The sequence below is a fragment of the Canis lupus genome, chromosome X (genome assembly GCF_003254725.2).
Source record: "Canis lupus dingo isolate Sandy chromosome X, ASM325472v2, whole genome shotgun sequence".
In the NCBI taxonomy this organism is placed as follows: domain Eukaryota; kingdom Metazoa; phylum Chordata; class Mammalia; order Carnivora; family Canidae; genus Canis; species Canis lupus.
The window spans coordinates 12,041,191-12,062,421 of NC_064281.1; the positions used below are offsets into that span (position 1 = coordinate 12,041,191).

General features: G+C 36.1%; 1 protein-coding gene across 4 annotated transcripts in view; it reads right to left on the reverse strand.

Annotated features, from left to right (window-relative positions):
- Window positions 1–2,099: 2,099 nt before the first annotated feature.
- The window catches only part of AP1S2 (adaptor related protein complex 1 subunit sigma 2), a 30,485-nt gene continuing 11,353 nt past the window's right edge, over window positions 2,100–21,231 (reverse strand). Inside the window, exons 4-6 of one of the 4 annotated variants that reach the window (XR_003132022.3) lie at window positions 20,499–20,636; window positions 16,011–16,105; window positions 3,486–3,623 (exon numbers count right to left, since the gene is read on the reverse strand). Coding sequence is in view for 3 of the 4 variants with exons in the window: in XM_025437253.3 (XP_025293038.1) it covers window positions 9,355–9,411; window positions 20,499–20,636 (195 nt within the window). In the remaining variant the exon portion in view is untranslated. Of the gene's footprint in view, window positions 3,624–6,517; window positions 9,412–16,010; window positions 16,106–20,498; window positions 20,637–21,231 lie in introns of those variants that run through there. The other 3 variants (XM_025437256.3, XM_025437265.3, XM_025437253.3) reach the window with 3 other exon arrangements.

The window sequence follows — 21,231 nt, forward strand, 5'->3', positions numbered from 1 at the left end:
TTTGCTTTTCCTACACAGAACCTCCTATTTCATCAAGTCTCTCATTAATTTTCTCACTGTGCGTGGACCTATCCATTAATTCAACCATACCCCTATTGTTGGATTTTAAAGTTACCTTTGATTTTGCACTATTAAAGAGTCCAGTGCTATAAACTGTCCAGTTGTGGATTTCCTTACTTTCACACATTTCTGACCATCTCCTTAGGATCAGTTCTATGACACCAAGAGATAAGACTCCTGAGACATTTCCAAACTGCCCTCCAGAAAGGCTACCAAAAATGTACTCTATCCATCATAAGTTTTGCTATCCCCACACCACCAAGTTAATCTTTGCTGATTTGGTAAATTTTGTTTAACTGTTTGTTTCTCTATGTATTGGCTAAGCCTGACACTTTTTCTGAATTTAATGGCTCTTAAGTTCAGTTGTTTGCTCTTTATTTTTAATCTGTTGGGCTTTTCTACATGCAGTTGCTCAGCAGCTTTTTTGACTTTAAGATTCCCTTTGTTGGGCAGCCCGGGTGGCTCAGCGGTTTAGCGCCGCCTTCAGCCCAGGGCCTAATCCTGGAGACCCAGGATTGAGTCCCATGTCGGGCTCCCTGCGTGGAGCCTGCTTCTCCCTCTGCCTGTGTCCTGTGTCTCTGCCTCTCTCTCTCTCTCTCATGAATAAATAAATAAAATCTTAAAAAAAAAAAAAAAAAAACTAGGCATGGTAGTGCCAAGAATAGTTAAAAAAAAAAAAAAGATTGTTTTAAAGCACTGAAAGGGTAAAGTCGGTTTATTTTCTCTCCATCCTGTCCCATATTCACAGCCCCTTCTCAGCTGGAGGTTTTCCATTAGGGGCGTCATCTTTTTTTTTTCTTTTAGCGTGTTGGGGAGCTGTTTATATAGAGGTAAGTCTTATTTTTGTCATTTTCAGGAAAATTAGGGTCATTGCTACTGAATTTGCCTGGTGTTAAGTAATTCTCATTTTAAAAAAGTGGTCAGAGAAACTTCTCTTTGAAGAGAAAAGGACTTAAGGTAAAAATTATTTAGATTTCAGATCATAAAAAAGATGTTCATATATTTTTAATTTTCTTCATAACCTAATGACATACTGGACATCTGGATTTTCAGAGTATATGGCATTTGGTGACTTGGGATTTGGAAGTAAGGGCTTAAGGATGCACAAAGTACTGAAGCTGACAGGGAAAGAAATTTCAAGATTGGGATTTCTGAGTGAGTTGTTATCTGTTGAAAATGAGAGTTCTTTAGTATGTAGTCTATAAAAGGAAGTATGGTCCAGAAATCACTTTAAAAATTGATTTGTTCAACTTCAAATGCCAGCTTTACCCTAAAAATGTTTGAAAATTTTCTGTAATTACCTACTGGATTCACTAATGCTGAATAACATGGTATCCAGTATTTTCCATTACTTTCCTAAATACAGCCAAGATATACATAATTAAAGGTGATATTCCAAGTGGAATAGCCTTCATAGGTCGTGGAGGACAAAATAGGATCAACACCAGCTTGTGCTCAAGGTAATTATGAGATAATGGGGTCTCTTCCCTCCAGTGTTCATGGGTGCTGTGGTGTGGAGGGAAGGCAGAGAACAGTTTTAAACCACTTGACTGGTTCATTATCCTGATAAATGTCCATTTTGAACTTAAAGTTATTAATGTTTCTTAAACTTATAACCTGATTACTATTTATGATTTTAAAATTCCAGCTCTACAGTGCCAGCAGAAGCCCATCAGACCTGTTTTCAGTGAATAAGCCAGCTGAGTGTTGGAGACTGTCCAGGTCTGCAAGTATCTTTTTATCAGACTAGAAACTTGATGGTAGTTGATGCCTTGTTCTTTATTATCCTCGCTTTAATATGTAGCATTTCCCATCTGCGGTTATTAGGAGGTCCCTTAACTATCATGACCAGTTTTGAGTTGCTGCTTATATTAGGCGGTAGTTTGCAGATACTGGTTCACTTGGTGAGCACCTCCAAGTGCGGGAGGGCGGGGGGGGTGGGGGGGAGGCGTGGGTTGGGGAGCTGGTTGATTTGCAATGCCTTTGATTACCTGGAATAATCAGAGTTGCTAATTCAGAAAGTAGAAACGTCAACTGCATCAAGGTTTTAAAAGCGGCATTTATTGATTGAAAATAAATGTGTAGATAAGCTCTCAGCGTGGAAGCCACATTATTTCTCAGTGAGCTCAAAGTACATGAAAACTCCTTACATCTTCCATCATTTATCTCGTGTGTGCTTTTAGCAACCACCTTCAAATGGAGGTGAATTTTCAACATTTTACTGAAAAAACTTTAAAATTCTTTCAGCAGCTCCCCATAGTTTGACAGACTTTTGTAAAGAGAAAGATAAAAACACACTACAGTGGTGTACATTGAACATTTATTACAACTAATTGGTGATGTGATAAGACAGTGCTAACATGGCCTGAATATGTATTGGTCACAATCACAACAAAGCTTAATCCAGCCCAGCAGATACAAATGAAAGTATAAATCATGAAGATACGTTTACATACATTAAAGTATGTATAAAAGTGACACTGAAACAATTGTATAGCTTTAAGAAAACATAGGGCCCACTAATGCCATTTTACCTCATTCAACTCTCAAGTTTACATGAAAGGTGGTGTCTGCATTTTTAGATTTCTGCTAACTAGGCAGTGCCATGGAAGGGAAGGAAGCTGCCCTAAAGTTTGCAGCACTTACAAGTGGAGGGAAGCAAAAGCACCCCAGGAGTAATATTCGTGCTTTAAACAATGACTTAGGCAACACTTTGTGAAGAGAACACATTTTCCATAAGATACTGTTATGAAGAATTCTGGTAGGTCAGTGTTTCCATTTTACTTGGGGGCATCAAAAAACCATTTAAGTCACTAAATGGTTATGACTACAAAAAAATCTGTCTCGAGTTGAATGTTCCTTAGCTTTAAACATAACATGCTCACTATTAAACAACCTCTGTTCCTCGTCCCCGGTTTGGAATGCCGGAGAAATAATTTTAGTGTAAAACGCATCATTTCAATTTAGTCATTTGTGTATTCCCTTTTAAGTATGTAGTTTCCAATAAGGATCTTTGGTATAAATTTGGTTCTTTTTTTTTTTTTAAAGTCTCAACAGTTAAATTTTAATTCATTTGATATGTATCAGTTCCCTTTATTCTCATATATACTGAAATGCTACACACTAGTCTTTGGTTTCATAAAACCAGGTTTCATATTCTAATTAACAGTTGCCTTTGCCAAAGACGGTGATTAATTAGTGTATATTGCCTGATTGTGTGTTATTCTCATAGATACATGATCGGATTGAGAGAAACAGATTCTATAAACTTTAAAATATCCAGAAAAGGTACCTTTCTTTTTCTGCATCATTCTAATTTGTATTTAAGTTCCTTATCCCTTGATTAACCAAAGTTCCCTTAAAAAAAAATTGTGTAGGCCTGAATGAAGCAGCTTTAGCAAAACAGTTAATACTGACAAGACGTCATCTTATACCATTAGCTAACATGGACATGAAGGCAGTGACCATCTACAGTGTGTGAAATGCCACAAGAAGTCATCAACAAGGGAGGAGAGTTATGTCAGTCCAATTTCTTCAAGAACACTACGTGGGGTTTCAGCTTCCTGTGGAGGGAAAATGTGAGACTCTGGTAAGCAGATCCGGGGAGGCTTGAGAATGGGAAATTGACACGGAAGGATGTGCAAGTTTAGAGAACAGTGCAAGCAGCAGGTCATGTGGGCACATTCTGATGTTGAGAGCAGTGGTTATTTAGGGTTTTGTGCCCCAAAGCTCAGAGACTACAGAAGGATATTTTCAGCATGCATTCAACACCTACTGATTACCTACCAGTGTGCTGGGCACCACTGCTGTCGCACAAAAAGCAGGCAAACCTACTGGCAATTTAGGAAATCATTGCTATCGAATTAGCTACAGGAAAGGTAACCTATAGTGTTAAAATTCAGTCTCCCCTAAATAAAAAGCAGGAAAAACCCCAAGTTCTTCTTCTGAATCTTCACATAAGTTGGTTTTCTATGGTTTCCTTTTTTTTTGGTCACATGTATTTATAGAAATGTCTTCCTCTGCATTTTTACTCAGTTTTTTACTTTACTCTCCCTAGCAGCAGAGCTTCAGAAACTCACCTTCGCAGCCCGTTCCCCCACACCCACCCTGTGGCAACCAGTGGCTTCAGTGGGGGGCAAGCAAGAACTCATTTTTAAATGTTAAAGGAAGACAAAACAAAGCAGGCATATCTAGAAAAAAATTATTTGAAAATTTTCCAGAGTGGCTGATTTTGCACATCACAAAAGAGGACCAGGTCAAATTCAGGTATTTCTTGCAACAATTTTGTCATTAAAAGGCATGACAATTTAATGGAGAAAATGCAATTTTTAGTATCCAATAATAAAGTAACTTACTTTTGCATCCTAATTGTGGTACAGCACAAAACAAGGAAAAGAAAAATATTAAACCATAAATACATACATTAGATTTAATTGTATGTAAAGCATTATACGGAGTAATCGTAAATAAACTCTAGCCTGTCTCCTTATTTGGAAAACAAGGATCACAGTACTTACCTTCATACGTAGACATTTAAGGGAGAGAAGGCTTAGTGCCTTACTTCTAGAAAGTGCTCAAAAAATGTTAACTGATAACATTACATGATTGAGACCTACCCTACAGGAAGGTATTTAGCATTCAGTACTAAATAAAGTATTATAAACCAGCTCTCCGTATAAAGTTCACATGATGACCTTTTAGTAGGTTAGTGAAAAATGGGTAAAAATCGGCTTTGGTGACAAAAAGGTTTTTTTATGAAGTATTCTTGCCCTTGCCGCCCCACCCCCATCAAACCTCAGCCTAACCAGGCTTTATCAAAATATATATGGGGGACAGGCAAACAAGTTAAACATTGCCACAGGATTACGATCCACCAAATACAGGATGAAGGACATTCTACAGCATGAGTGACTCCGTTAAAAAAACAAAAAAGTGGCAAGGAAAAAAAGAGTTGTTAAAGATGAAATGACTTAGACGTCAGCCAGATACAGTGTTAAGCCTTGTTGGGAATCTGGTTCAAACAAACCGATTATAGAAATGCAATTTTCAGGTAATTAGGAAAAATTAAACCAGGAACAAGATATTAGGAGTCACTGTTAATTTTGGAGGGTGTGGTACTTTCGTCTCTTGGTGATACATACTGAAGCATTAGGGATGAAATGACGTACAGGACATGCTTTCAAACCCTGAGCCAAAATGGGGTGGGGGGTGGAATGGATGACGCAAAAGCACAGTACCATGAATTTTGAGTTGATGGGTGTTGAAGCTGGGTGATGTGCACATGAAGGTGCCTTCTCCTGTTTTATTTGCATGTCTCAGAATTTTTAAAGAAAGTCTAATGAAAAAGATGCAACATCCCTAAGAACAATGTAGCCAGTCTCTGTATCATGTTTAGCTTTAAACATGAAATATATTGAAATCTGAATCACATACATCTTAAATAAAGGAAACAATATAATAATTTGCATTTGACCCTTGAACAAACCCGGATTTGAACTGTACAGGTCCATTTATATGCAGACTTTTTACCGTATTTTCCTTATGATTTTAACATTTTTTCTCTAGCTTACTTTACTGTAAGAATAAAGTATATAATACATGTACAAAAGATGTGTTGTTTAGGTTATTGGTAAGGGTTCCAGTTAACAGTAGGCTATTAAATTTTGGGGGAGATAAATGTTGTATGTGGATTTTCAACTGTGGTTCTAAACCCCTCATTGTTCATGGGTCAACTGTACTGTTAATAGTTCTTAAAAACACTATTCAACCTTCATTGCATTTATTAATAGATGCCTACACTGGATTCTATACAGTTAGCGTTCTTCGCTTATCCGTGTAAAAATGCCTCCCATTCCGTTCCGTGGAGCTGGTCGGATTTCCCTGTGCTCACTGCCTGCAATCCTATATGGCATCTCATGAAGAGAACCATGTTACTTATCAAATATGCATTATTTAAAATGTGTCCTTTTCTAAAAGGCCTGGTTTAAAGAAACCACCTGCACATTTTATTTCTGGAGTACTCTACAAACAGTACATTAGGTTTTTTTTTTTTTTTTTTTTTTTTACAAATTGTGTTCATAGTATCAAATGTAATTTTCCCATGTTGACACTGAACTTGTAGTTCAAAATTACCTGGAAAAACCATTATCTAAAGTAGTCACATTCATAGAAAGAGAGTAGAATGGTGGTTACAAAGGGCTGAGGGGAGGGGGAATGGAGAATTGTTTAATGGGTACAGTTTCAGTTTCACAGGAGGAGGAATTTCTGGACAGCAGTTGCACAACACTGTGAATATACTTAACAGTACTGAACTGTACACTTCAGAAAATTTGCCAGATTAACCACTTTAGGGTTTTTTAAACACGACCTAATAAAATTACCTGGAAAAACCAAAATATAAAATAGATTATTTGTCAAAAGGGATGAAGAAGAAAAAAGTCATTCACATGAGACAAAGTACATGCAATACTTTTATTTTAGACATGCAAGAAAAGCAATTTCAGAATCTACGAATTTTAAGCAAGCAGCTGTATACAAAGAATAAAAGAAGCAACATCTTGTTACAGCTCAGCACACCGCATCCAAAGCAAACAGGCATGAGACAGTGCATATTCAGCAGTAAAACCAGATGAATGACATATTGCAGGGTGGGGGAGGGACAGAGGACAAAAATGGAAATGAAGGACCCGTGTTTCCCAATGCTTTCAAGGGCGAATGCCAAGTTTCTCATTTGCTAGCCCATCCTCTCATTTGCTAGCCCATCCAGGTGCTTGCCACGTACTGCAGGACCCGGGGACCCGAAAGAACTGCTCTGCGTCCCTGCCTAGTCTACATTTTCATAGGCCTTCCGTCAGCACTGAACCTGCTCGAGTGACTTCGGAATTTGCTTATCGATGCCTTAAGATAGCTTCTGTAATCAGGCTTTAAACTCTCTAGATAGAAACGCTGCATTATTTGGTACTTTTCCTTTTATAATAAAATAAGTTGCATGTCATATTAAAAGTCTTAATATTTAGAGTATAATACCATAGTTAACAAAGCATTAAGTATTTAAATGGAGACTTAGATATTATAAAACTATAGTAAAATATTAGTATTTAAACTGAGTCTTAGAACTCAGTATTAACATTTTGAAAAGGTTACTTCCTACTGAACAATATATATTGCAGAAGACACTTCTGACGCTTTCTCTGATGTGTCTTAAAGGGACTGTTCAATACTGTATAGCACAAATGTGATCAATAAATGTGGCATCACAAACTTAAGAACTGTGACTGTTTTACCCTTAAATATTATGTAACAGTACAGATTTTACTCTCTCAAATTACTTCCAAGTACACTTTTATGTGATACATTAGAATACGGTAGCTCACAGAGGCTGTAAAATAGTCACACTGAATAGAATTTCTTTTCTCCCCCGAACATCTGAAGACCAAGCCACATTATATATCATGGCATGGCACTGCTTATTTTGCCATGGCGTTTCCGCTATATTTTCTTTGGTGAACATTTTAACGATTGCTAAATTTTTCTTACAAGATTTTAATCATAGATGGTTCATAAATGATGACATGTATGTCTTTAAGATGAACTACTCAAAACATTCATAGGTCATATTTCAAGAAGAAATTATACCAGCTGTGAGCAGGAATAAACTACATCAAGATCACATACAGAATGAAAATAAAACAGAAAAAGAAAAATGAGGACGGGAAAAACAATTACAATCGTAAAGGTACTGGTTCTGAAATGATCTATTGTACAAGATAGTCACCAAGCTGAGGATATTTTCTTTCATAAGTATATCAGCTCTCTATTTCCTCTGTGAAATTCTGCATACACGACGAGTAGTCATTTAGTACACAGGGACATTAAAATATTCATGACGTGGCTACAAAAGAAATGCATATATTCTTACACAGTGTACAAACTGACAGACACAATCAGATTCCTAGAATGTTTAGTGCACAGTAAGGAAAATGGAAGCTTACATTTTTGTTTTCGTTCTTTGGTGTATGGCTGAACATTTAACTTATAAACAGTGCTTAGTTCCAATTCATCTTGAGTATGAAAAGATTTTCAGTGTAAAATCATCTGGTCAATACTGAGTTAACTGAAAATTCAATTAGAATACTACTACCTCCTGCCAGTCTTCAAGTATGTCAGGATTTTATTACATGAAGTAAAGGAATTTAATCCCTTAATGGAAATCATTACATCCTCAGGTGACCATAAACTCTTCTACAGATCCTAAAGGAAAATCTTTGCCAAGAAAAAGTGGAAAAGTAGTCACCCATTTGGTATTTTAAGTAGCAATGGAGGTGTTTAACGGTTTGCTTAGCTTAAAAAAAAAAATTCCAAAGACTATGCCTTTGAGACCAAGGATATTATTTTTTAAATAATCCTCAAGATAGATTTTAGAGAACTCTCCAAAAAGATTTAATGTCTATGCCTACAAATGTATGTAAGTAGAAGTTTCCCACATCAATGAGGTACCCTGAGGTGAGGTTTTCAAACAACCCAGAGATGGATTTCTAGGGACTTTAAGAACCCCCTGAAACTAGTGGCAAAATTACATACAGATTTTCCTGAGAAGAGGGCCCATGGCTCTTCAGACTCTCAGAGGGATTATACCCCTGCCAAAAGGCTTGTGACTCAAAGTTTAAAACTGCTCATTTGAGTGCCTTTAAAATATCTTCATATTAATATGAAAGCTGGCATTTTGAAATGTTAGGCTACAAAGTCATGTAAACTGGTCAAATATATAACAGATCCCTTATACAATTAAATACAAAAGTATCTAAGAAGCGCCAATTAAATTTTAATCCTCAAATAATTAATCTTAAAACAGTTTAAAGAGAGTGTTTTGCTTTTGTTTTTCCACTCAGGATATAGTGGAATGAACCAGCAAGTTAAAATTATATTAGTAATAAACCCCAAATGCTTCATTTTCGTATAGAAGCTCTCATTTTCATAGGGGAATTCTATTTCTTTACATCTGTATCAATGACATTAGTGCTTCACAGTACTTAATAATACTTTTTGGCCAATGAACCTCTGACCTCTTTCAATATTCTTTGTGTAAAAAAATAGTCCCAGAGATGGATTATTATCAGAATAAAATTCCCTATGAAAATATCAGTTAAGCGAGGTTTGGGGACTATCCCTTGAGACTTAGTATAATTAGACTTTTTATCCTAAAATATAAATAACAAACTTGACAAAATTATAATTACAAACTGAATTCATAGATCCTACTACATTTTGATGCATGTCAGTACTCCAGCACGTATTCTAGTACGCTTTCTTACACCCCATGAAACTCTTGCTGTGATACATATTCTCTGTTTTCTGGAGAGAGAACAAGAAAAGTTTAAGTCTGTCAACCTTTCACCTACATACCAGTTCTTTGAGCCTTTATAGTATAGCTTTTTATCTTTTAGGTTTTCTCTCTTAATTTTATGCACACTATGTAAAAACCAACCATGGAGAGCTTATGCCCATTGAAAGAAAAGAGAAAGATAGTTTCCCAAATAGGGCTGAGCACACCCCTGATGCTCCCCAGAAGAGACTTTACTAAGCAAGACAGACCATTCTCAAACATGCATGCCCAGCATTTCTGATGGACCTTTCACTACATTTAGTAAACTCAAGGGTAGATGATAAGCCAAACTGTTCTTTATGGCCAATGATCCATATTATTATACTTAAAAAAGAAATTAGCATCCATCAACTGTGAAGAATATTCGTCATAGGAAGAAAACCCTCTTCATTGGAAAAACACCCTTTAAAAAGAAACCCTAAGATGTACAAAAATAACGTATCCTTTTACTTTTAAGTTGCTTTACTGTATTTTTAATAATTTCTCAATTTTGACAGTCTGAAAAAGTTGTGCTGTAAATAAATACCTTAATGACCACCTAACCTTTAAGGTTGATTTTAAGCTAAATGATACAGATATGCCCATTATTAACCAAGTTATTTTTTCTCCTATAAACCAAGAAAATATTGTAGTGGATTAAATATAACTCCAGGATTCTGGGCCCTCAAAAACTAGTACATCTTCTGAGTCATAGAATAATTAGTTTAATTAAAAATTGGGGCGGGTGAGAGCCAAGTCTGTCACAACACACAAGGGGTCCTGGGCAGAACCAGAACTACCCTCTTCTTCCACTACTGGGCAAGCGGAGTTCCTCAATACACTAAAACATCAGTGATTTAGATTACATGGGAATAATGGCCAGAATGAAAACAGAAAAAATTAATCCAGTTGTATTACACAAATTGCAAACTGCCCTTAGTACCAGTTCTTTGGAGACCTGTTTTGAATAAAAATCAGACATTATTTTCAACCTGAAACGGGCCTGTAATTCTGGGCTATCCTTTTACTCCTCACTCATTTCCTCCCCCCATTAAGTCTATTCCAAACCCTCAACATTTTATTCCAGTTATCTACCTCTACCTCTTCTCTTTCTCCTTAGTCCCCAGCAACTCTCTTCTAGATGATAGTTTCTCAAAGCCAAGAATTTGGCTCATCCAACTGATGAAGAAAAAACAAACCACAGCTTTCCCCAGTTATCTCCTCCAAACAGGAGGAAGATTCGTCTGGCCTAAGACCAAGGCTTGTGCTTCCACTGCCACTCACCCTGCCAACTTCCGTGCCCCTTGATTCTATTTCTGCTTCCCTTGCTCTGAGTTCGCTCCCCACCCCCTACACATGCATCTATGATGTATGCTCAACTCCCTTCTCAATCCCCTATGAAAAGAGCCAGAGGTGGTGGGAAGTGCAGGTTAACAAACAGCAGAGAGGAATTAAGTTACACCTGCTCTTCCAACTGTCTACATTCTTAAGACAAAGACAAGCTCCATTGCCTTAAAAATTCCCAGATCTCCACCATAATAGGCTGATGACTCAAAACTAAAGCAATCTGGGAAACTGTAAGATACTGGAAGCTAGACTTATCTGAAGGTCTAAGTCTTGTTGAGATGATGCCTAAGTCAACTACTGGTATTGGATCCAAAACTGAAAACCTAGTTTCCTGATTGTCTCTTTCTAGCACACAATGTGGTCAAAGAGCAAATCATTTACATTAAATGAAAAATAAGTATGTGTTATTTGAAGTTACTGCTTTCCAGTTTTTCTTGTGAAAGGGTTTCATTTATTTCTTGTACTATAAGTAGTATCCTCTAGCCTTCATGTTCTAGAATACAATGGTCCTTGTTATTGCCTCTCACTGAATTTGGTAGCCAAGGTCCTACTCTCGACCCTGGAACCCTATTCCCTGTGCTTAAAGACCAAAGGGCCAGGGCAGCCTGGGTGGCTCAGTGGTTGAACCTCTGCCTTCGGCTCAGGGAGTGATCCCCGAGTCCTGGGATCAAGTCCCACATCAGGCTCCCTGCATGGATCCTGCGTCTCCCTCTGCCTCGGTGTCTCTCATGAATAAATAAAATCTTTAAAAAACAAAAACAAAAACAAAAAACAAAAAACACAGGGCCAGAGAATGTCCAAATTCACTAAAATCTATGTTTAGTAATGAACAAAAAGAGAAGAATTGAAAGCCCTTGTAAGGTACCTTTCAGATGACACAGCTCACGGTGTCAGTCTTTCTCTGCCAGCAATTCTGGGCACTAGTAAAGTCAAATGATTTTTTTTTTTTTTTTACATTAAGTTAGCAATGAGTGGCAAGAGCAATATGGTTGTGCCAGATGGTTAGTGTCTAAAATGGCCAAAAGCACGCAAGTGCTTCACTTTAAACTTTTTAGCAAATTCTACTCTAATTTTACCTAATGGAACAACACAATGTGTACTCTTACATTCACATAGTTTCATTTTGTCATTTAAAAAAATGTATAAATTAAAAAAGTTCATACTTCTAATACAGGTTTTACACTTCTAGAAAATGGTGGGGGGGGCTTCAAACATTTTCAGAGTTAATGCCAATAAGTTATTAATGTCCCACTCCTAGATCTTTTCTCACTTGATAGACCTTGAGTATCTTTTCATATCATTACATGGAAATTAATCTCATTCTTTTTTACAGTCAGGTAATGGTTTCATGTGTGGCTGTACTGTAATTTTCTTAACCTATTTCCCATTGATTAATATTTGGGGAAGTTCCACCAGCTTAATATTTTTTTTTTTTTTTTTAAACTTTTAATTTTTTTTTTAAGATTTTATTTATTTATTCATAGAAATGCAGAGAGAGAGAGAGAGAGGCAGAGACACAGGCAGAGGGAGAAGCAGGCTCCATGCAGTGAGCCCGACGTGGGACTCAATCCCAGGACTCCAGGATCATGCCCTGGGCTGCAGGCGGCGCTAAACCGCTGCGCCACCAGGGCTGCCCCCACCAGCTTAATATTATACTAAAATTTTAGTGCATTTGTATATTTCTGTTGGATGCAATTCCTTAAAATTTAACTGATGGGTCAAAATATTTAACTGTTAACAGGTATCACCAAACTAATCCTCCAAAATGGAATACAAGTTTAAGTGCTCACAAGCACCAGACAAGAGAGTTGCTCATCCTTGCCAATCTAAGAACGAAAAAAAGTTCTCATTCATATTTTTATATGCCTTTATGTAAAAGGACCATTTGTTTTTTCTTTCATCTGTGAATTATTTATAGCTACTGCTGTTCTAGTGTGCTGTTTCTATTACATGTCTCAAAAGATTGTCTTAGAAATGATGGGAATAACTTAACTACATCTTGTAAACCCTGCTCTAAAACCTATTCGTTATAAAATACTAAGGACAAATTACTTTCTCCGGCAGTTAATTATACTTTTTAAATTAAAAAAGCAGATTACTGGGAAGTCTGGGTGGCTCAGTGGTTGAGCATCTGCCTTTGGCCCAAGGCATGATCCTGGGGTCCCAGGATCGAGTCCCACATTGGGCTCCCTGCATGGAGCCTGCTTCTCTCTCTCTGCCTGTGTCTGTGCCTCTCTCTGTGTCTCTCATGAATAAATAAATATTTAAAAATAAATTAAAAAGCAGATTACTTAGTAAATATAACTTCAGACTGCAAAGAAATAGTTTTAACCATATTTTAGAGTAACTATATTGCATCTGCCTAGGTCTTCCATTTGGACCATAACTTGAAATGCTTTAAATTTGATCAGAGTTTTCAAAACATAACAGATTTCTTTGCATCATTGAATTTCAAATATTCACACTCTAGGTGTTTACTAAAATTCTTTAAGGCTAATAAAATACAAAAGAACAACAAAAAGTCTACATGTACAATAAAAGTCTATACACGCAAATTCTGGTCATTTAAACTAGTGCCTCTTGGGATCCCTGGGTGGCGCAGCAGTTTGGCGCCTGCCTTTGGCCCAGGGCGCGATCCTGGAGACCCAGGATCGAATCCCACGTCGGGCTCCCGGTGCATGGAGCCTGCTTCTCCCTCTGCCTGTGTCTCTGCCTCTCTCTCTCTCTCTCTCTGTGTGACTATCATAAATAATAAATAATAAATTAAAAAAAAATAAACTAGTGCCTCTCTAAAAAAAATTATCAAATCCCTAAGGTGGATGGGGAAATCAGCAGAAAATTTAAAAATATTCTAATTGCCTAAAGGGTATACTCCATTCTGTTTCCAGGTAAAAACTCAATTACCTTAACAGATATTAACTGATTTGGTTGTTGCTGAGAAAATGAAATTATATAGTGACATCGCACAAGCTTTGCTGTGGGTTAGATGCTAAAAGCCAACCACAGATGATCTCCCCAGGCACTGGTTATCAAGTAAAGTAAAGGTGATTTTGTTGACTCACAGAGGTGATTTTTATAGCTATTTACATGTTCTTATTAAGAACATTTGTCCTTCTTTTATAGTTCTTAGGGGTTTTTTTTTCTCCCTCTTACTTTTGATTCATTTCAGCCAGTCATTTATACTCTGGACTATATATTATAAAGATGTAGTGGTCTGTAAATGTAAATGGAATCTTTAAATATCCTATCATGTTAAATTAAACCAGGGTTTTGCAACCACAGCACTACAGACACTTGAGGCTGGATAATTCCTTGTTCTACAAGGGCTGTCCTGGGCACTGTTGGATGTTTAGAGGCATCCTTGGTCTTTACCTACTAGATGCCAGTAGCACCCCACTCCCAGTCATGACAATCAAAAATATGTCCAGGCATTTGTTCAATGTTCTATGAGGAGGCATAATTGCCCCACTCCCCACCCCAGGTGAGAACCACTGAATTAATCTAATTGTCTCTGGTTGATGGGTAGGTAAAATTAACGTTCTTGGGTGCTTGGCTGCACCTTAATTTTTCTATAATGGGAACTTTATTTTTTTAAAAAGGCAACAGAGGAAACAACAAAAGAAAAATTTAAAGAATTTGTCAGTAGGGGGAAAAAAAGAACTCAAACCATGACATTTTTCAGAAACTATTTTTTAAAGAAAAAAAAATCACCACCAACAGCTAGAAATAGGCTCTTTTGTAGGCCCCAATCCTAGGGTGCATGCAATCAATTTAGTAGATCAGGATCAGCATTGAAAAAAGGGAGAGAATAGAAAATGTGAGAATGCAAAACGAGAAATAAAGTATTAGTTAACAAAATACTTTTTTGGTTTATGTGCATGTAACTGCTATGATATAAAAATGTATTTTATTACTGTGGGTTCTTGTCAAATATCTTTAAAAATCAGATTTACAGCTACTGATTTTAAGTTACTCCAACTTTTCATTATTACAAACAGCCCAGAGTAGCAAGAGTGGGCTCAAAATAAGTTAAAATGAAACAGAGGGAGGAACCCTCAAAATTCTGAAAAGCAGACAAACAGAGTGCTCAAAAAACACACATACAGCAAAGTGATTACAACCTAAAAACCAGTGACCAAGGACATTGGTCAAATTTCTTATAAAACGTAAAACAAAAGGCAAGATTTGTTTTGCCTTCCTTCTGTATTTTCCACTCAAACATTAATGTAACCAAACCTTTACTTCTCCAGTTTGTTCTAGCAGACCCCAATCAAATTTACCTATAAGAAATTAAAATATGCTGGCATATATATAGCCTTGTTAACTTTTAACCCAACTTAGAAGAAAAAGGTTTAGGCTTGAAAGTTTTAACATCACCAGTGGAAATTACAAAGGAATCATAGGAGTTTTTCTAATTAGGCCAAATCCTAAGAGGATTTAGGTCAAAATGCTTTTTGCTGTTAAATGATATTGTATGAAATTGAACACATCTAGCTGTTATAAAACAATGTACAATATTCTTGAGTTTGACTAGCATACCCAAATATTCTTAATTAGCAAGATTTTAATTAAAAAACCCAAAAACTTCATACTAAAAGGCATGTTATTAAGTATTTCAAGTACTTATTTACTTAAAATAATTTTAAGTCACAAAAGATTCATTTTTAAAAATCAATTTTTCTAAGATATCTTACCTTTCCATTTTTATGCAGTCCAACAGATTTATTATTACTTTCACAAAGATGGTGCATAGTACTAAGATATATCATGCAGCCCCAGCACTAAAACAAATCAATTTTAGCAGCGCTAATTCTCCATAGAGCACCACTTTCTAGCCGAGGCAGATTAACAACTGCAAATCCAAGAGACCCTATTCATAAAGTGGATCATCTCAAAGTAGAAGCAAATTCGTGAGTGTAATGCTTGCTTTTGGTACCTCACTTATTTTTCATTGCTCACGTTCTTTAGTGAGAAACAATACCAACAGCAAACAAAGCTCAAAAGGAAAACCCCCACAAATTTCAAAACGATGCTGTTAGTATAAAAAAGAAAGGCTGACACATCTCAAAGCGCCGATCAACACCATCATGCATCTACCGCTGAGGTTAAAGCCCAACGCCCGGTTTTTTAACTATTTGATCTTCATGGATCAGGCAAGGACTTGAAATCATCTCACGTGCAACAGTCTTTGCATAACACCCCATTTTATCCATGCCACAAAAACGGTAAATTTGGTAGTTACCAATAAATAAGTTGGGGGTCAAAAGGACTAAAGCCTTAGACTGCTCTTTATCATAAGATATCCTCAGACAAACCTCCCCATTCTTCATTCTGGCTCTATAAAATTAAGGAGCAGAGAAAAACTGGTAAGTGCCTGACTTTACAAAGAAAATGCACTCTATATTTCCTTGGTCATTAAATCTATGTTTATAAACCAACTGTACCACTCCCCCATGTACTCCCCCTCAAAAAACTAGCTTAAAATAGGCACTTAATTGGTGGTGGGGAAATATTCCAAGTATTGCAAAGAATGTCAATTTAGTAATCTCAGCATGTTGCACTTTAGTAATTTAAGAATCAGGTTAAGTACCAGTGGCATGTTAAGAAAACCTGTGTTAAATTCCAGCAAACATTAAAAATTGGATAATGGACTGATATTTCTGGGCTTTACCCCCAAATTTAATTATGTATTCACAGAACCAAATATCGAAAAGAATACAAAGTTCACTCTAGAAATGTCAAAACTGAACCACTGTTTACCAAGTAACTAAGTAAAATAAAAAGGAAATCGTGGTTATTTAAACACAATGTCTGATATTTTAGCAATTATAATTTGAATACATACTTATGTTCTCATTACTGACTGTAATATGCTAATAGAAAATCTATCCACTGACTGTGCCCTGTTTGCCTATAAGATGGACTACCTCAACAAACTACATGACATTTATGCAAATTGAGTAAAAAGGAAATTTTAAAGAAAATTTTCTGAAGAAAATAAATATTTTTAAGGATAGAAATGTGTATTTCACAAACTTTAAAGGGCTAAAATCTAAATCATTTTGCGATTACCATGTATCATTAAGCCAACAGATATTTTCATTAAAAATTCAGAAGCATCGTTGGTATTTAGAAATAATCAAGTAAAAGACCTGAAACCAAATAGAAAAATCACAATACAAAGAAAAGTAGATCAAAATAAATTAGTTAGGACTTCTACAAGTTTAAGGCTGCATTTAGGTAAGTGTCTTTACAGCTACATTTACAAAATTGGAAGCAAAAATCATATTCATGACATAGACTAAATTATAAGACCCAAAAAGCTACTATAAAGCTACTATAAATCCAAGAGTTTTGAGAAATTCATTAAAGAAATGATTTTTAAAATATATTATTTCTATCTATACATCCAATTTAAAAATACCAACAATTGATAATTTGGACAATGAAAACTCTATAAAATGGCATCTGTCTTAGGAAATCTACTCTGTTCCATATAGAAAAACCTCCAGAATGATGAATCTCTTTATTACTGAACAACACAGAAGTTGGTACTGAAAACAGAAGGTTTAAAATACACATGCCAAGACAATATACAAATAGGGTAGGCAGGTGGGTAGACATGGACAGGGCTTAGTGGTCAATATTCCACTCAGCTCCCAAGTCTAGCAGATCTGGGTTTGGAATGCTAGGACCAGTCACTGTAACCTCACTGAGCCTCTACTTCTGCATTTGTTAAAAAGGTGCTCATGATCCTTCTCAGGGCATCCTGATGTTTAGCACAGGATGCTTCCCATCTAAGTGCTCAGTAAGCATCAGCTATTGTCACAGTTCTTTTTTGTTGTCATGGTGTCCAGACATGTTCTCATTACTGACTATATATAATATGCTAATAGAAAACCTACTTTATCAACTGTCTGCCCTGTTTGCCTATAATATGAAGGACTATCTAAAACAAATCACAAGACGTTTATATAAATTGGGTAAAAGGGAAATTTTAAAGAAATTTAGCAGTTGGTGGAATGCTTTTTCTCATCTTATTCCACCGCCTACTTTATGAACATAATACTTACTCACCCGAAGATGTAAACATGTACCATATAGCAACATATAAATAAATCTATTTTAGGAAACAAGCATCTTGTCATCCCTGGATTTGTGACAGTATGTTGGCAAATAACCTGAATGAGTAACAGGTTAACCTGAACGGAATCATCTGAAGCCGTACTGCCCCAAAAAGACTTTAGCTTGGCTTCAGAAAGGCCTTAACCTGCAATGTTCTAACTCACTCTAAACTTAGAGCGGACCAGCCATGTTCTGCCTCCTAGAGACCTGAATGGCTAAATCTAAAAAAATGGTACACTCAGACCATTGAATAGAAAATGTCTTAGTGTACTATCATTTTGGTTTATGTACAAAATATTAAGGTAGTCATAGATGAGAAATAGGGCCAAATCTCTCTTCTAAAGATATGAAACCAAAAAAATAAATAAATAAATAAAGATATGAAACCATAATTAATGGTAGTCAACTTTTTTTTTTTTTAAACTACGGTGAGACAGGGAAAGAAAAATCTTAACATGGGCCACAGACATCCCATGCTTCTCTCCACTCCTTTCTCCTAAAGATACCAAAACACTACTTCAAAAAGGGAGATATTACTTACTATTAAGATACTTCAATAGGGGAGATACACACACATACTCACAAATACAGACTTCTTTATCCTCAATAAAAACTATAAGAGTAAACTTAGTATATTTCTCATATTATAAATTCTATAGTAATTGTTCAGTAGAGTTTAAAAAACAATCCAGACACAGGAGAGATAAGTGCCCTAAACACTACTCTCCAGAAAAAAAAATATATTAAAATTAAAAGGTGAACTTCAAGAATTTTAGAGATGTTTTAAGGCAGATGTAATTAATCAGGAAATGATGAAGAACTTGGAAGAAATACCAGGATCTGAGAGAGCTGAATACCGTTCCATAATAACAAAACATAAAAGTGAACGAGAAGAGATAAATATGAAAAATTCCCAGTTCCTGTTCTGGCTTGACCCTATTTTTAGAAAAGTCTGATTAGTAAACAGCAAAATAAGGAGGTCCTAACTTTAAAACCAATTTTACAATAGCAGAATATGAGCTTGTGGTCACAATATCAGACATTGAAAAAAATCTCCCTTATGATATATTTGCAGTCAATAATAATAATGATAAAGAACCGTGGCAAACCGTACACACATGAAAAAAGGCCTAAGCTATTTCACTACGGACAGTGGCTAGTATCAGGGCTGCCAACAAGATTCCACTTTTTTTTTTTTTTTTTTTTAAATAAGATTCCACTTTTGCAGATATCTTAAGTACTGTTTTGGTAATGCAAGATAATACATGTACAATGTATTATCTCCTATTTAATATATGTATGTTCTGGATGATATCATCCCAACTTGGAGTAATCCTCACAACTGACCCAGTCAGTGACTAATGAAGAGCCATTACCAAGGCCTACCCTCCCTCCGGTAGAGGCACACAGTTAAGAGAGGTTTACTCTTCTCTTAGTTCACATTTCTGTTACAACAGAAATGCTTAAAAAAAAAAAAAATGGATTTAAAGCCTCCTTTAATAACAAAAAAGGCAATTAATGAAAACACACTACATTTTTATATTGACTAGCTCCTTCTCCTTGTATTAGTTTTTATTTGATTAAAACCACAATTATTGCTAAACCATAATTCAACTTCGTATCTGAATTAAGGTATCCTTAAGTATTTTGAAAAACTTCAGAAATTGAAGGTCCAGAAACAACAAATATACAAGTAATCCAGGACAACTGTGGAAATTGGAAAGGGAAGGGGGTTTATCAACGGTTCTCAGGATATCAAGAGAAAATAAGGATGCAATCACTTGACAGAACATGATTTGCTATTTTAAAAGAGCAAAGAGGGGTGCCTGGGTGGCACAGTTGGTTAAGCATCCAAATCTTGGTTTTGGCTCAGGTCACAATCTCAGGGTCATGAGACTGGGTCCCAAATTGGGCTCCCATTCAGTATGGAGTCTGCTTGAGAGATTCTCGCTCTCCCTCTGCCTCTGCCCCTCCCTCCCTCCCTCACTTGTGTGTGCATGTTCTCTGTCTCTCTCTCTCTCTCTGAGATAAAGTTAAATAAAATATTTAAAAAGAGCAAAGAAAAAGGCCAAATACTTTTTAGTTTTTCTAACACAAAATTAGAGATTTCTACAAAAAGTGTAATTATAACACTTATCATTTGCTTGGCTACATTTGTGCTTAATGGACATGAGGTGAAAATATGAACCAATCTGGGATGAAAATGCCATAGTCTCACAGTCAACTGATTATCCATCCACACTAATGCAAAAAGGCATTACCTTCAGTAATTCGGAACAACGGATGGAGAGTTCTCAAATTACTGTTAGATGAATCTTTTCCCTTCTTAGTCCGTCTTCTAAAGGTTTAGACCCTAGTGTTTTGGGGTCCAAAAACTGGGCCATCAATATGACAGACCATCTCTAAAGCAAACAATCCATCCACAGATTAACTAAGTTGATGTGACTAACATATACCCCAATCAATATATTGCACATGGACACTACATGCTAAGCATGCTTCAGAGTAATTTCTGAAACTTTAAGAATGAGAGAACATAACTGAGACTTCCTTAGCAATACCAGAACATGCTTAGGTCTACTAAAGAGAACTCCAATTAGCTTACCTCCTGCAGTAGATCAGCCTGCTCAATTGCTTTAAGGACATTTTTCTTGGATGTTTCCTGAACTTCCCCTCCCAAAAGAAATTCATCCAAAATAAAATAAGCCTTCTCAAAATTAAAGATGATATCAAGTTCACATACCTGAAAAGCAAGAAAAACAATGTCAAAAACTGAAGAAAGCAAAAGATACTTACCCATCATTGGGTAGTGCATAAAATCTGATCAGAGTGAATCGATCTTAATTCTTTCTAAAAACAGCAATCTTGCTAATAACTAAGCATCACCAATTTAGTCAGCTTAATTGTAAAATCTCAAGTACTTGGAAACACAATACCTACAAGCTAAGTAAAGTAAGACCTGATTCTGGAAGCTCCCAACATGAGCAACTTAATAATTCTCTATTGATAAACACTGATCTTTTTAAATACACATTTCTTAGATAATGTGATTATAACTGCTTACCAAATCTAAATTCCATACAAAGCACTTCCAGAATATTAATCTTTGCAGCTGAACTCCTTCCTGTTTCACTATTTTAAATCTCATTCTCACAACCATCATTAAATGAGTAGGGCCATGGGATCAAGCATTCATTCTGGCAGCTGACTGAGCACGCTAGCAAAAGACAGTCAGCCCTTCCCTCTCCTGCAGTTATTTTTAAACAGTCAGAATCCCCAAGACGATCAAATAATAAACTTGTTACAGAAAAGATTAAAAAAAAAGACCATGGCATTCA